We start from the raw sequence: 17,677 nt of genomic DNA on the forward strand, positions 1-17,677 counted from the left end.
TTGCCAGATGTGCACATGAATTTTAGATAAATACAATATACAATACACACAATACTGTTGGTACATTTGATCACAATTGTAGATGTAAATATAGACACTTACAATAACAATAATATCCACTGATTGGACCACTTTTCATCTACTGTGACAGTTTTTACAAGTGCTTAAATAGTGATTATTTCCATTGAGGGCATAATTATAACTAAAACATGCCTCAAATATCCATAATAGTGGCATTGCAACATCTTACTGTATGCTTTGTGGCCACTGTAGCCACACACACCACAGCCATGACCACATTATAATCAAATTAGCAGTATCATAAAGCTCAAAGCGTTTTTCACTGTACAAAAAAACAACAACACTTTCATATTTTCCAGTTTATGACATCTAAACAACTACAGAACTCAAAGTAGAGAACAAGAAAATAAGTTATCATAGTCCTAAAAAGATTAGAAGGCTGTTACCTTTAACATAGTTGTTTTCTCTCATAATAGATACTGTAAGAGTTTGTCATAATCAGCCATTGAATGAGAGGCGGAGCAGAGGTTTAGTGTAGCAGTCTCTGTGTGCGTTTGGATTGACAGCTGGGTTGGGCCGGGTCAGTCCACAGGAGCTGATATATTATGTTCTGTCTCTTCAGATCAGAGGCAACGTCGCTTAATCCTTCGTCTCCTCCCATGGCCTCTGGTCTTTACTGACACTGACATTTATAATATTTACCCATGGGTCTGCACCAGATAATCAGGTTACACCACACAAAAAGGCAAAATGTATCCTTTTAAAATAAGTGGAAACATCACAGTCAAACTACTGAGTGTAAATGTAGCTACAATAGCTAGACAGCCTGCTACTGCTGTTTTTCTGTTACTGCTGTTGTTAAAAGCAAAGTGAAAACCTTTTACATGATGCAAACAGTGAGTGAGTCTGACCTTTAGACTGTGTGTGCGTGTGTGTGTGTGTGTGTGTGTGTGTGTGTGTGTAGTCTATTCTCCTCAGGTGTCCAAGGTGTGCCTGGGCGCTCGGTGGGTGTTCTCCTCTCCCCTTCTTTTCCCTCTCTTCTCGCCACCCAGAGGAATATACTTCCTTTTGGTCTTTTTACGCTTTTTATCAGAGCACCACACTCTCTCACAGTACTCTTCTACTCTCTGGGCATCCCCGTAGCCAATCAGCTGGAGAAACTCCTTGTACCACAGCCTGGAGTGGGGGCCTGGGACTGAGGATGGCACCAGAGCCCTGGGGCTGATGCTGGGACCTGGTGGGGGGCCCACAGAGGAGTGGCATGGAGCTGCAGCTTTCTCTCCCTCGCCATCATTAGCCCTGTGGATCGCTGACTCCACCCTCTCCCCTCTGAGCACGTGCAGAGAGATACGTAATAATGTGTGCACATATCCATGTTCCACAGTCTGGCACACGTACACACCAGCATCGGCGCTTCTCACTCGTAAAAACAGCAGCCCATGAGAGGTCATGATTACCCGCTCATCACCTTGAACCTACACAGGGGAAGAAAAGCAAAACGATTTTTTTTCTTAGCCATTGATGTAGCCATTATCTAAGTCTCGCAATTCAGACACTGCTGCTGCATTTGTTCTTCTCCCAGGAGGAATTTTAATTAAAAACCCTACAGAACTAAACTAAGTAAATGATAAATTAAGGCATAGTAGTACAATAGTTCACTAAAGTACAGTGACTTCTGTACTTAAGGTTCTGTGAGGTATATTACTACTCCAGGTTTATGTTTGCTGCAATATACGCTGGATGTTTAAATAAAATGGTCATATTTAAATATTTAAGACATAAACATCAAAATCTCTTCTTGTACATTCAAGTGCATTTCCCAGGGTTTTGAGATGTATGGCGCTGAGACTTCAGTCACCACCGCAGTACCATCAAGTAGAATGACATTTTGTTTGTGGTGCTCTACACATTGAAAAATGAATACCCAACAAATACATATTTTTTTCCAGAAACTATGTCCCAATTAGTCAGGGTAGTCCACAAATCTCACTATGTAAATTGCAATACTTGTTGCTTTGATTTTCACCACAATTGCACTGAAGTAGCAGCAGAAACCTCAGCTGCAAGTCAAACAATCTGCACGGCTAGACAGATCTACAGGGGCAATAAGAAAAACATGTTTTTGGAAGTGGAGTACACAATAGGAGTAAATGACAAAATATGATTTAAATTGATTGACCCTTAAAGTTTCAATAGTTCACCTCCACTCTGCTACTTCTTTTTTTTCCAGTGTATTGTATCTTTACATGTTTGTGTTTGCAATATGTTCAGTATGTTTACATTTGTATTTTCTTCATGTATAGGTCCATCAAACTCACCTCGTGCTTCTCTCCTCCCTTCTGTATGGACCAGAGGACCTTGGCTTGAAGTGATCGAGGGACACACTCAAGTAAAGTGCTGTTGTTCTCCACACCGTACACCAGCCTCTCCTCAGCTCTGTGCCACTGTTCATCTACACACAAACACATGCACATCATAAAAGATAGTGAGGCGAGAGAGATGGCAAGGAACTGCCGTGACCTTTTATTAGCTGGACAACATAGAGTGGATTGTTCTACCCCGATCCACTGTCACAGTAGAAGCACACTAACCTCTTACCTCCTTCTGCAATGACACATGAACAGTTCATATTTTTTCATATTCAGTCTAGTGCTTCTGAAGAACTGCATCATTTACTTGCTTGAAGACAGTATTTGTCTGACAAAATTTAGCGATATAAGTAAATACACACAAGAATGCCCATGCACACACACACACACACACACACACACACACACACACGCATCACACAGTCATTTATACACTAACCATCAATTTGCAGGCCATTGCACAGCTGGACGGCGTTGCCATGGCGAACATCCTGCCGCCTGAATCGTCGGCTGAGATGGGAGAGAGGGAAGTAAAGAGAGAGTCATTTTGAACATGTGATGAAAGTGTGAGAGACGGGTGAAATGAAAGAGGAAAAAAAAGCAAAGAGGGAGAAAGATAAAAAGAGGAGGGGAGGTAATCATGTGCATACTGATAGGCTTTACATAAGACCTGGCTGTTCTGTCTCTCACAGCCTGTGATAATGACTTGGTAAACCAGCCTCAGAGCATTGTGACATTCAGGGCAAGATGCTGTGATGGAACAGAAGTGCACTGGTAAAGGTGTGAACAGCTGATATCACACACACACACACCTATCTTGGAAGTGTGTACGCGGTTACCTCTTGGTGTAGACTCCAGCAGGGTAGTATCTGGAGCAGGTGAGACCATCCCAGGCACAGTAGGGGTCTCTGGCCAGACAACAATCAGCACATTCTGAGCCATAGAGGTCACACTGATGCAGCCTGACCTGGGCCACACCCACTTCTGACCCCACATACAGTTGTTGCTGTGGACCATTAATATGAAGACACAGTTTAATTGTGTTTATGTATATGCTTTCTGTCTTTGCCTTATTCACCTAGGTTACATAGCCACAAGTAGGCCACAACTATGTTGATACAAACTAATGAAAAGTGTTGCAATGTTAACATCTTGTGGCTAAACAACAGAATTGCATGATTGAACAACAGTATCAGGATTCAGATGGCCCTCTTACCCTTTTAGGTGATATTATGATCTCTCTTATTGGTGCTGGCACCTGCAAATAGGAATCATCTTACTGTTATTCAAAAAGGAAGTTGAATCAGTGGTTCATCATGTTGTAAAAGAATAAAAGTAACAAGAGCTGACAAAAAGTTCTTTGTCACTGGAGGCCTGCCGTCATGCTTCTATCCATCCCAAATCAGGTCTTAATTAAAATGGCAGCAGCCACTGCTTGCAGACTAGTTTTAAAATATAACTGATCTAAGTAGAATTTATATATTCAGATCATTCTGACAATCTCTCTGTGGGCTGGCTGCACAATTACACTGGTGCCCCTCTGATGATGGAAAGGACGCAAATAAGCCATCAGTGTTTTCATAAAAATCTCTCTTATAGTGTAACCGCAATCATTGACTATAATATGTATGCCGTGAAATGCAGAATTTGCTGGGTTACGAAGTCTACTTTGCTTTTACATTTTGTAGTTAAAAATAGAGTACCTTGAATACTTGCAGCTCTTCCAGCAACACCTCCTCCATAGTGTCTGTGTCTTTGTTGTAGATGGTGATAACTTTCAACACCACTGAGTCATCTAGTGAAAGAAGACATTGACAGTTTTACAGGTAACGGCATAAAACTCAGGTTCTGCCTCATTATATAACTGTTGTATTAGTATTCCACAAATGTATTTTTTTTTATATATGATCAAAATGTCATGTCAAGGGTGTTTGAGAACCCAAATTTTCAGAGTATCTCCTGTTGTGTTACATTTTGCAAATAGTAACATGTATATTTTGCAGAGTCATGTATGGCATTCTGCACAGTTTGTGTACCAGTGCCGATGTAGAGAACATGGTAGTGTCCATCCTGGGCTTGGACTCTGTCTACGGCGATCTGGGTCAGCTTCCTCCTGCCTGAATCTGTCTGCAGCAGAACAGGTCTGCGGTGCTGGGGCAGGACTGGATGATACATCACAGGGTGAGAACGCACAAACCGCAAAACTTCATCTGGAAACTCCTTAGAGCTGGAGAAGCCACCGCCGTTCACTTTACTGGCACACTATTAAAGGAAGGTGTGACAGAAAGAGTAAAGAGAGTAAAAGAAGGAGCAGGGACAGAGACAGAAGATTAATTGTTTCGGCACTATGTGCAGTGCAGAAAAAAAAGCTGACATTCTTTAGTCTGGCTCAGACTGTCCCTGTATGACCTGCTGAGGTAGCTGTAACAGTGCTGACATTCACCAGAGCTGTCCTACATGCTCTCAACACTGTCCCCTCTCAAAGCACATCTGTTGTGGACACAGACTAATGGAGAGTGCTGTGAATGCATAATGTTGGTGCATCAGGGAATGAAATTCCATAAACATTATTTTATTCAGATTATAAGACTCACAGATCCAGGTCGAGGGTAGGGGACTCTGTCCTCATAAGGTGTCCAGTGATGCTCAGGTCTCTCTCGGTAGGCGAATGGACCATTGAAGGCAGCTCTGATATCTTCCATGTGATAGACACACACTGCGTAGCCTTTAAACACCACGCTGCAAAAGAAGCTTTTATTAGTGATTTGATGGATTGTAAAATTGTGACTGTATGAAATGCTGCTCTTATCCTCCACTCACCTTGTTGTGCTAAATAGGCCAAAGATTTCTGGGTTTTTCCCGTCCTTGTTTTTGAGCACAAACACATCCTCTGAAACACCAAATGTAGAATTTAGCTGTTGTTTGTTAGCCACACTCGGTTGACATTTTTATGAAATGTCTCATCAACTTTTACATGATGAACATTATAACTATTAAACATCAGCACGTTAGCATTGTCATTGTGAGCATGTTAGCATACTGGCGTTAGCATGTAGCTCAAAGCACAGCAGTGCAGCTTCACAGAGCTGCTAGCCTGGTTGAAATAGTTGACAGTCTTTTGGGAGTTTTGTAACTCAAGGTCCTAAGATTACCCCATGTGGTGAAAGAAGCACTCAGATGTTTTATGTTAAAAAGTAGCAATACCACAGTGTAGAGGTATCTTGTAAAAAGTCCAAAAGTTAGCTTCAAAATATACCTGAAGTACCAAAAGTAAAAGTACTCATTATGCAGAATGGCCCATTTCAGAATCATGTACTGTTATATTATTGGATTATAATTATTTGAAGCATTAATGTGTACATCATGTTAATGTTGCAGGTGGTAAAAGTGGGGCTAATTTGGTTTACTTTATTTATTTAATATTTCTCTCTGATTTGTAGTGAGTAGAAGTATAAAGCAGCAGAAAATGGAAATACTCAAGTAAAGTACAAGTATCCCAAAATAGCACTTAGAGTAAATTAACTACTATGATTACTTCTAACAGGTTGGGAAACAGGTAAAATCTTAAGCTTTCCATCCAGATAGTGAGAGCCTTTATGGATTTTGGAAATACATTCAGAACAGCAGTAAGCATCGTTAAACGACTTTCTGGTATTTCCAAAGAAAGTTTATCTATTTTTCTGTAAATTGAACTCCTCACTTTGTGACTTGAATGTAATGGTAATACATGAAAGGCACCCACTGGGGTTTTAGTCACTCTACACTTCCTGTGCACCTAAAATAAACAATCCCAAGTGCTGAAATGTGTTACTTGGCTACTAAGTGTTGGTTACTGCAGGTCATACACACAATGTAGCCTCTCCAAATCTTGAGGGATGTAGATGCAGATGTGTGTGTTACTGTCAAGCATAAACACTCAAAGTTTAATAAATAAGACGGTATGCAAACAGTCTCCTTATAGCCCTACCTAGATCATCAAAGTGAGTATCAATGCCATTTGGTCCAGCCACAGAGCAGATAAGACGAGTTTTCAGGAAGGAGCTCCATCTATTCACCAGCATTCTCTGTCCTCCTTGGTCATTCTGAGGGATGAAGGCAGATATAGGATGTGAGTGCAATACTTTGGCTTTGGCTGGATTGTGCCCAGAAATCTTTCTACAGTATTTGCATTCTCACCGCACAGACTCGTCCAACACGAGTATATACAGCCTTGTTCACTCCCTCAGCATCCGTCTCTCGCTCAGTGAAGAAGAAGTAAACTTTATCGTCATCCCTGTCGTCGTTGTCAGGAATAACGGCTGAACCCACAAACTTAGGTTCTGTAGGAAGAAGAATTTGTAACAAAAAGCTTGGAATGAAACGTAGAGGAGGAGTGGTTTTGCTGCTTTAAATTCATACTCATTTTATGGTAGGAATCTCTTTAAAGTAATTTAATATTTGTCAAGCCAGGCCTGAAAATATGTATGTTTGTGAAGATATTGATTGAAGATATATGATTATTTAAAAATCTAACTAAACAATACAAGCTAACAAATCTTCAAATATAACCAGTCCTGATGTAAACAGTTATATTGCCATCTTGTGGAAGGCATACTTATCTACAGCACATCTTGGCCAGTGTCACATTTCATTTTCTTTAACATTTAATTTAACCAACTCATTTAATTTTAAGTATTATGAAACTACGAGGTTTGGGAAGGAATATACGTACAAAACATTTGCACTAGTCATTATATCTCATGTGAATAGCATCTCATTTTTCTGAACATTATATTATATTATATATAACATACTTAGGATTTGTTAGCACGTATACAATATCTGTTTGCCCTGCATTTAAAAGGAGATGTGATCATTTTCCTGTAATGTACACCAACCATTGATTTGCTGCCTGTCGTCTCTTTCAGTGCGAGTGTAGGTCTGGTTGTTAAGTCGACACAAAGCACCATCATTCTCCCAGTAGTCAGTGTACAGGCCAATATACAGCTCTCCTCCTAATGAACACAGACACACACACACGCAATCCAAAAAGAAAACAACTCAATGAATAACAATGCACATGTTATGCAACCAACCTTTTGCTGTAAAAATGCTGACATGAAAAAAGACCACAAGATGGCAGTATTGACTGGTCAGAGGAACGAGGAATTGCATGGTGTGTATTCATCCAGCTAAAATGAAAACATACATTGCCATCTCACAACTGTGCTTTTAGCTCAGCTGATGGTGAGGTGGTGGGTGACAGTGTCATAGAGTAAGCAGTGTCTTACTGGAGAGCGTAGACGTGCAGGGACTGTTGGGGTCGTATGGACAGCGTCCTCTGCCACTCATAATACTGTCCTCTTCAACAGCAAACAGCCTGTCCTGAGGGCAACACACAAACACACACAAACACACACACACACACACACACACACACACACACACACACACACACACACACAGAGATAAAGGCATAGTTATTCATACACAAATATGCATGAATATAAATATTGCAAGCACACCCTCAAAAGCTGTACTCTGCAAGGGCTGTAACAACATCCAGACAAACCCCAGGAGGTGATAGGTGGAGAGAGAGGGGGGGGTTAGAGAGAGGAGCGTGATGGAAAGTGATGAATGAGAAAGAGGAAAAAATAAGAAAGATGAGACAAGGAGTGATGGATGACAAAATGAATGACTGTTGTCTGAATGTATATAACCGACTATGCTCTGATCTTTTATTATAGTGAGTTCACTATTTCTACTCTTCTGCTCTTGTTGCCCTGGCAGAAACACACACACACACACACACACACACACACACACACACACACACACACACACACACACACACGTATATACCCTGAACTCCCTCTAGAACCACAGCTCATATGTTGTGGGCCACCACAGTGTTGATGACTGTCACTGGCAAATCAGTGGGGATGTCATAAATTGATTTATGAGTAGCCACGGAACCCCACTGCGCTGTGACTAGTAGTACTGTGACAGAAGTCAGTTTTTGGGTTAAACTCATCCATCATGTAATGTGGTCTATCAAAACCCAATGGAAAATAGGTAAAATGGGCTGAATCAATAGTCCTCTACATGCAGTAAGAAGTGTCTGAGCCAGTGGTGCATTAATACTTGATTTGTTAAGTCAGTGGTTGGCTTGATAAATGGTAGTAGTATTTTCTATCATAATTTAACGTTATGAAAATATTATTTGGCTCAAGTTTAATAGCAATTGTAGACAAGATGTAATTTCATACACCAAGTATGACATTTATGTGCGGCAGAGAGATTAGGTTGCTTATACTGATTCAGTTTAGCTCACTCTATGAGCATTCCAATGATATGAGTGATGGCTGAGAGTGATTCCTGTTTGGAAGGTGCAACTGGCCTGGTTGACCTACTGGACCAGTGTTGGAATGCAGGGTGGAAACCTCCTCCCCTCCTCGCTCTCTAAATACGCCACAGACACACACACACACACACACACACACAGGACTGTTCCATGTTTGACATCTGGGAGATATGTGTCATACTGTGGACAAACAGGCTCGCACAGATGTATGAAGGCAATTTTGCATGGACACCAGTATGCACGCAAAACACTCCTGTGCACCCAAATCCCACTCAGGCAGCTGACACATACGTACACTCAAATTAACCCCTGAGTGAGACAGAACATTAGTCTTTGCTGACCTCAAACTTGCTCCTACAGAAAGCAGCTTCTGGCCTGTTCTTTCTCTTTACTTAGACAGTAGTGGTGTCAACTTCTTTTAATATAAATAAAAACCGTGTGCCAAACAATTCCCTCCCACTGAGGAAAACAAAAACTCCACCCTCTCTTACTCACTGTCTTTTCCATCCCCGTTGCTAGGAGGATAAACTCAAGTTCTTTAAGAGAGTTTAAGATTTTAACTGCTCATTGGTCCAAGCTGTACTAACAGCTCTAGGAGCTCCTGGCTAAAACATTATCGGAACAGTATGAAGAAGGTTTTGGCTATGGTCATCTAAAGAGGGAAGAGTAGTGAAGTACGAGGAGCACAATGGGGAATTCGGCTGGCTTTATTACGAAGAAATCTGCAACATTTTCATTAGAATAATCTGTTTTGCTGCCAGTCCTTTGCAGTGAAAGTCTGATGATCACAAAAGGCAACCACAGTTTTTAAAGCAGGCAAAGAAAGAAACAGCATAATTAGAAACATCCACCGTGGATTAACAGTCAAGTCATGTCAAAGTGCTGTTTGACTTTGAAAAGGTCTCTGGCAGGAGGAACCCTTTGAATATCACTTAATTATTTAACTCTAATTCTGCATTTGGGACTCACCTGCCCCGTGTGTCCCACTCTGACCAAGGCACAGATGGGATGAAAGGCTCCTGTTCCACAGACCAGCAAATGGGTCTGGTTGTACTGTTGCAAGACCTTGATGTAGTTTGCACACTCCGGCTGTTGGAGGAGATACAGAGATGAAACAGTGGGTGGGTGAAGTCGGGCGGGGAGGTTTGGGTGAGGGGTCACAAGGGCGGTAATGGAAAAATGCCAGGCTTTTTCTGCATCATCAATAACATCAATACTTCAGGTTAAACAAAGGTTAATGAGCACTGTGAGATATGTAAATAACCTACCTACCTATATAATAAAATAATTAGACTGTATATATAAATGCACATTATAAGCTGGCATTTGTGCTTTGCTCCTGATAAATAAATCTCAGCCATACTACCAACGCATGCAGCGTATGCAGCCATGTAGAGGGTGTCCCTTACCTTTTCCCTTCCCTTCATCAAACACTCCTCTATCTGAGATTCCGTACTGGCCCACTGGATCTGAAAGAAAACAGGTGCACTCATCAATCAGAATCAGAATCAGAAATACTTTATTGATCCCCGGGGGGGAAATTGTCATATTGACAATAGTGTTGCTTCACCCTAAATTGTTTTGTACATACAAAATTTGGTGTATATTCTACACAGCATAATAATCTTGCAGGGTTATTATGCCACCATTTCAGTTTCTCATTAAAAAACGCAGTCAGAGTACTGTTTGATACTGAACTCAGACCTATGAAGCCACACACATGCACACTAGGGTTGGCTTACCTATTGCCCTATGGGTGTGTGAGTTCAACATGTCTCACTTCCTAACAGTCGGGGAGGGATGGAAACAGGCCTACCTCTCTGTGGTGTGTATTAACCTGGTCCAGGCTAAGGGAGAACAGAGTATTCTTGGCCCCAACGTAAAGCCTCTCGTGGACCTCATCCAGCAGCATGGTCTGGGGCTGAAGAGACGCTCCATGTCCCTGGAACACCCAGGTCCTGTTCAGCTGCCCAAGCTCTGCATACAACAGCACACACACAAAGAGAAAAAGGCAGAATAATTACAGCAGCACAATAGAAGTCTGTAATTTAGGTGGTGATAGCTAGAATGATGGAGTTTTCATTTCAAACATGGATTCTCATTTTGCTTCTTGCCTGTACTGACCAGCAAATTTGACCAAACCCTTTCCTCAAGGGATTTCTAACTGCTCCAGTAACCAACTGCTCCCATGGCCAAGGGTGTTTTGCAACATGTGTTTCTGATTCATAGCTTTCCCAAGAGAATAGCAGAGAGCAACAGCAGGGTTATCTTTCCATCTCATCTCTTCCTCTCGTGTGGCACCTATGTGTCCTCTCTCTCAATTCAGCTACGCTTCTATGAGACATTGGCTTGGTCCTAGAACTACATCACAGCTTGTTTTATCATCAGTAAATGTTCACATTGCATAAGCGACTACAGGCACACGTATGTACCAATAAATTGCTTTAGGGACTACTGCTAACCCTGACAAAGCTCAACTGAGAGAACACTTTGGCAACCATGAAGGCACTTTGCAGAAGCAGAGGTGGAAGAATTGGGATATGGGTCCTGGGAAAGATGTTGTGATTAATGGGAGGGACATTTGATGTGCACAGTATGGCCTATGGTGTCTTTTACCAGGAGGAAGCAGTTTTATCAGACAGGAAACGGAACCAGTCACTTTATCAGCCATTAGCTGCCACTCCCTGTCAGTCTTGCTTTAGGTGATTTAAAATCCTTCTCTAAAAAGGAAGCAGTGGACCATCACAGACTTGTCATTAAACATAAACACACACTCATCAGAATCACTGCAGACCGGGTAGACACAGATTGTTTGCATGATAACACACACACACAGATACAACACACCCAGTTGTATCTCCCTGAATGAGCTTGACAAGCAGCTCCTCTATACCTGCTCTCTGTGAGCTTCTGGAGAGGTTGAAGGTTTTAAAGTGCTGAAGGTGTGCATTTCCTCTGGGGCGAATTGCCCTGAAAAGCCTTTCATTAACACATGACCAGGTTGGACCAGATGTCCTTGAAAAAGAAGATCTGGTATGTGTTAGCAGAGCTTTTGAAAGCTCAGACCGATTCAAGCAGACAGACCAGGGTTTGTGAATTTATAGCACTAGCATTGCACAGGCTGTATTCTCTCTGTTTGTTCTTCGTTCACACATGTTAGGGCATCCAACTCCCTTTAAATGAAGACAGCACAAAAAACTATACACGCATGACTGTAATACTATGCCAACCTTTCAGCTACCTCAAATAATGCTGAGATGTCTCTACACGCTGGGGATTGCAGGGGGTAATTGTATGATTTGTTTTTCTAGCATCTGTATATTTTTAGTGATACTTGATCTCCAAGATAGACGGAGAGAGTGTTTATCCCATTTTTGTAATTTACTCATAGCAACAGTATACTCTCACTGGAAGGTTTTATTTGTTTAACATGGGATTAGGTATCCACAGAGGAGTGGGTGACTATGTATATTTTGTTGCTATTAAGATTTCTGTGTTGGAGACAAGCGACTGTTTGTTTGAGTAGCATTAGATCTCGGGTGGTTAGGTGGCAGAGACTGAGGGGATGTGGCAGTGGTGTTCTGCCAGGGTTCAGACATGCTTCCTGTAATTATCTAATCCACACACACTTGGAGCTCTTTTTCTGTCTGTCTGTCTCTCTCTCTCTCTCTCTCTCTCTCTCTCACACACACACACACACACACACACTGTCTCTCCCCTCTATCTCCTCACAGTTCACTCTGAGTTAAGCTGAACTTGGATCAAGGACAGTCCTCTGATATTCCACTCCAACTTTTCTACAAGTGTTTGGCTGGCTCACAAACAATCGGCTCCTTCTTTGTGTGAAGTCAAACCTGCTACCACTTATTTAGATTACTTAGACGGCTATTTAAAGTGATGAGGTAAACAGTCCATAAGCCAAACCCTTTTTTCCATCTACTTTTCACTTGTCTTTGTTAATAATGATGAGTGGCAGCTGATTTACATGGACACATGAACAAGCTCTCTCGCTCTCTCTGTCACGCACACACAAACGCACATATGATTCACTCTGTAATTTGTTTATATATGTAGAATTGTAAATATGACATTTTAGATGTGTAGTGCTCAACTCTGACCTGGAATGTTTCCATGACACGCTCATGTGATTGAACAAAGGGGGAGACACTCTAACAATAAACAGCTAGAAACTGAAAGAAAAAAGGACAGTAAGAAAGCAAGAAAGAAAGAAAAACATCCATTCACCACGAGTATACCAATCCAAGTGATAAGAAATTATAATCATGTATCATAATATATGATGAAAGAAGGTGTTGGAGTAATCGGCTTAATAATTCATGATTACAGAGTTACTATAAAACAGAGTTGGTGGATGTGATTATACTGACACAATGAGAGGTGCTTCAGTGTGCACAATACTGTTTAAAAGGTTTCTCCTCTGTCATTATGTGAACTGGTTACAGCCACTGCTCAGACTGAAGAAGGGAAAGGGGGGATTTCCACATTTCCCCTTTCCTCTCTTTCTCTTTCTCTCCTTTCCAGGTTTTTCTCGCCGTCTGCAGCCAGTGAGGGCTGCTTAGCCGTCAGCTAAGGAGCTGAGAAGAGGAGGAGGAGGGTGTTTCTCCATCAGCAACTGAGCCAGGGAGACACATGGCCCTACTGTGATCCCACTTCAAATGGAAAACACAGAGAAAAAGGACTCCCTCAAGACAGACACTTTCATCAGCTGTCTGAGGAGTGCTGAGAGATGCCTGAGAAGATTTGGTGAAGTGAAATCAAAACAAACTTTGTGATCCTCCTCTTATCCATGTATGAAAACACTGTTTTGCTGCACCGGGGAGCACAATATGACTGTGTGTGTGTGCTTCTCTGTGTGCAGTAGCAACTTACTTTTGATTATATGTCTCTTAGCAACATGTTTAGTCAAAGAAACCAAGATAAATGCACACAGGAGTTCCTAAAAAAAACATTCCTCAGGAAACTTAAAAAACACAAATGAAATAATACTAAGCACACATTTCATGTCAGAAATTAAACTTGTGGTAGGCAGTCTCATATTCCCAGAGAAATAAGCCTATGGAGGTTTACTTATTGAGTAATGGGACTTGTACTGGAACAGAAACAAAGAGAATTATTGGAGTGGGCTGGAGTTAAAGGGGACAAGAATAAGGAAGGAGTCTGTTCTCCTCATGCCGTTAAGGCCTGAGTGAGACTGTGTAGCCCCCGGGGGTGGGGTCAGGAGCTGGAGAACTGGGGTTTTATGCCATTATCGGTATACAGCCTTGTGTTCCCCTATCCTTGTGTGTGTGTGTGTGTGTGTGTGTGGAGGAGGGGGGGTGGGGTGGGGGGGTGATGTCACAGACCAAAATGAAAGCCACATGGAGTGTCTGAACCGGATGAGAGAGAGAAAGAGATCAATGTGTGTTTCTCTGTAATAAAGACCGAGTGTAAGTCTGTAACCTGATTGATGTTATAAATCACGAGTTATAATGTTATAATACCTTGACAACTGACAGTTCATGTTGTGATTGGCCCAAACACATATATAGCTCTACCTCAAACAATGTAGGTATTCAAATATGGTGCGTGTCAACTTTTAATATGCTTTTCAAATAAAGGAGTGTGCTGTATTCAACTGATGTTTCATCAAGGTCTGTCCCCTGTTCCAAACTATACTGCCTAAACCCTACATGTATGTGACCTTGGAGCCCAAATGAATTAGTTATTGATGTGGTTTACTGTGTGTCAATGCATTGGCTATAAGTCAAAAGCCCCGTAAAGTGTAAACTGAACTGAACAATATCCACATCCACATTTCTGTGTCTGGAAGTGCTCACCTCATTTGTCATCCGTCATCCCCCTCAGTTATATCATTGCAACATACTCTCTGAAGGCTCAAACAATCTATGTGCCTTCTCTCCTTTTCCCATTTCACAAACTTAACTCATCTCCTGTCCCTGGTCCTTTCACCGGGAAAAGGTCAGAAAGGATATTAGAGCTTCACCAGCTGCCTTCCCCTCTGGACATCTCATTAATGAACTGGAGAGCACACACGTAACACAATGGGAGAGAAAATGACGCTGAGATGTACACAGACAAAATGAAAAAGCGAGGCAGAGAGGGAGAGAAGTCAATGTGGAGGGGAGGGGAGGGGGTTGAAAAAATATAATTTTTCCTCTGCTGACCTAAAAGGTGGGATTTATCTAATCATCACCATACCCTCCATTTTCCAGGGGTTTGATATAAGGTGTATGACGGCCCTATGGCTATGATCCAACGTGGTAAATGTTAATTATAGGTCTCTCCTCATGTAGGTGGAAGAAAGTTAATGGGACTCCTCACTTTGCACATTAGCTTTATATAACCCCCCCCCCCCCCCCCTTCATTTCATTTCAGGCAGACACAACTTTAGGCCATACTGGTATTCCCCATCTCAGAAGAAAGTCACCTACAGCCACATCATTTCAAGGTTGTAAAATATATAGAGAGACCTTTTTTCTTGTCTGGAGAGGAAGGTTTAAAATTACAGCTCAAAGGGGGGTTTCATACATCAGTAATTGCTACCTGAGTAATCCCTGTGCTCACACATGCAAGTACCTCAGCTCTTTCTGCTTACATCTCACAGTTTTACAGAGAAAGCTGAAGAAATGAAATGTCTAAAGAAGGTTTAGTATTTGTTGTCCAATCTATTTGCACAAGCTCCACATGCTCACTCACATTCTCAGTTTTAGAATCGTATATGTCTCAGACACACATACAGTATGTACACATAGTACATGAGTAAATTCAGCTGTCAAGTGCTATAACCACTACTTTTGTTTCAATTTTATTTAAACAAAAGTAGGTAAATGTTGAAACAGGGAAAGCACATGCATTTATTCATATAAACGAACATATACAGTATGATGTTAACCCTGTCAGAACAGCTTAGCGTCACCAGATAACTTTATTCACCTTCACAGACCTGCTGATGAAAAATATTTATATCTTACGAAATGATAACGACTTTCAAGTTTTAAGTCTTTTTGACCATTTCAAAAAATTGAAATGATCAAGTTTTATTCAGTGTGTTTGCGACAAGCTGCACACTTTTGCTAAACTGAGGTGTTTTTAAGAGAGACAAGCTTGTCTGCAATAATAACCTGTCAACAGGTGTTATTTTTCAGGAATGTGGGAATTTGGGGATTTTTTTCGAGATGATTGTTTTGCTGCAAACAGGAGCAAGAGCACATAGTCCAGACTCTCTCAGATATGAAGAATTTAGTTTTAATCTTGTTGTTTTCTTCATTGTCTTTACCAGATAATTGGTTTCTGTGAGTGCACATTGCTGTTTTGGACAGGAATCTATTATGTGAGCGGGAGGAAATATTAAGCTTCACTAAACCAGGAATGCATTATTCTGATTTGTCCAAAAACATTGATGAACTGAAATTAATTGACATGATAGATGTCCAACACAACCTCACTTTCAGAAGTAAGTGCAAAGACTGACTAAACTAGCCTGCATATTAAAGAGTTTTTGGAAGTGACTTTGACCTGATTGGGTCATCACTATTAAAAAAAACTGCTGTATCACGCACAGCAGCTCAAGCCAAGCATGATGCCAGTGCCGTGGGCGGCAAAATAAGTCTAAGCCTGGCCATCTACCTACAGCCTGCCGGGACTCTGACACATGCTAGCTGTGCAACAGCGTCATTAGCAGCAGAATTGATGGTTGTCCTAAAGGAAAAGCTCATTTCACTCCACAGGCCTGGAGATCCGAAGATGCTGCCAAGAGTCTTGGACGATGCAGATCCAAATCTCACGGCTCTGTGTCCAAATAGTACAAAACAAACGGTACATCTTAATTTCTGTGAGCACATCTCCCTGTAGGGCATTCCTCTATATAATTAACCAGGATTTAGGGAATTTGATTGGCCAAAAGTCCACGCAGTTGAGGTGTATTACCATCTTTAGGCTGTGTTTAAGGTCTTTGGAAGCTGTGCAGTCAAAGATTAGGGTCAGTTCTCTCTAAAGACAGCAGAGACCCAGTGATTGTAACTCAAAACGCCATGTGATTTAGGTAACAACCTTTCGGAACTGGAGTCAATTGGGGGTGTAAGCAAATGAAAGGACGACTGGGATGAAAGTGAAACAAATGTGGAAATTTGGAAAAATCTTCCAGAAGTCTAGACAAGAAGATGGGGAATAGATGAAAGAGAGAGTGAATAATAATTCCACACCATGTCTGAGGTGTGACTAACACTGAGGCATGCAGAGATGCATACTGCGTGGTAGTAAGGTCGTCCTTGAAACACATGATAATGTGCCCAAAGGAATTCATTCCCAGAAACCAGGAGAAAGTTGATCTGATATTATATTGCGATTTCTATTGATCCAACACTTGGTATCTGCCCATCTAACCAGAAGCAGGTTAAAAATATTTCAGCATTGATATTATTAACTTTTCTTTCCCATTATCAATCTCTCTCTCTCTCAAAGAGGAGAATCTAGTTTTTCCACCCTGTTTTGATACCAGATGTTATGATAATATGCTCTTAGTTAAAGGTTGAATAGTTAAAACCACATCCCTCTCCATCTCCCTGAACTGCATCCAAGTCATTGGCATGTGAAGAATTCACACTATACCACCCGTGGATGTGTGAGTTTGTGTGTGTGTGAGTTTGTGTGAACTTAAGGGTGTGTGCAAAAATCACTGGCAGAGCCCATGAGGTATATATTAAGGCTTAGATGTTTTTTATTCCATAATGACAGGATCCAACTGCAGTCTTTTCATGGTGCTCTGTGCTAGCCAGAACATGTATCAGAGGAGAGAGAGGGAGAGAGAGAGAAGTGGGACGTCAATCACTGTAGCAGCTTTCCCCTCAGGCGGTAAATGAATTGGCTGATATTGATGTGGCATTCATGACTAAGCATATCAGCACTGCTCTTCTCACTTTGGATG

The 17,677-nt window shown here is 41.5% G+C and overlaps 1 protein-coding gene across 1 annotated transcript; it reads right to left on the bottom strand.

The window, feature by feature from the left end:
* Positions 1 to 851: 851 nt before the first annotated feature.
* sema3e (sema domain, immunoglobulin domain (Ig), short basic domain, secreted, (semaphorin) 3E) lies at positions 852 to 10,660 on the bottom strand. Its single transcript, XM_070906821.1, is given in 16 exon segments — positions 852 to 1,496; positions 2,340 to 2,455; positions 2,812 to 2,900; positions 3,230 to 3,396; positions 3,607 to 3,648; positions 4,094 to 4,185; positions 4,427 to 4,652; positions 4,985 to 5,129; positions 5,211 to 5,280; positions 6,358 to 6,472; positions 6,567 to 6,709; positions 7,268 to 7,384; positions 7,661 to 7,754; positions 9,703 to 9,822; positions 10,143 to 10,202; positions 10,550 to 10,660. Coding segments are annotated over 16 exon segments (2,193 nt in total). The 5' UTR covers positions 10,646 to 10,660; the 3' UTR covers positions 852 to 995.
* Positions 10,661 to 17,677: the final 7,017 nt, after the last annotated feature.

This window comes from Enoplosus armatus, chromosome 6 (genome assembly GCF_043641665.1).
Source record: "Enoplosus armatus isolate fEnoArm2 chromosome 6, fEnoArm2.hap1, whole genome shotgun sequence".
In the NCBI taxonomy this organism is placed as follows: domain Eukaryota; kingdom Metazoa; phylum Chordata; class Actinopteri; order Centrarchiformes; family Enoplosidae; genus Enoplosus; species Enoplosus armatus.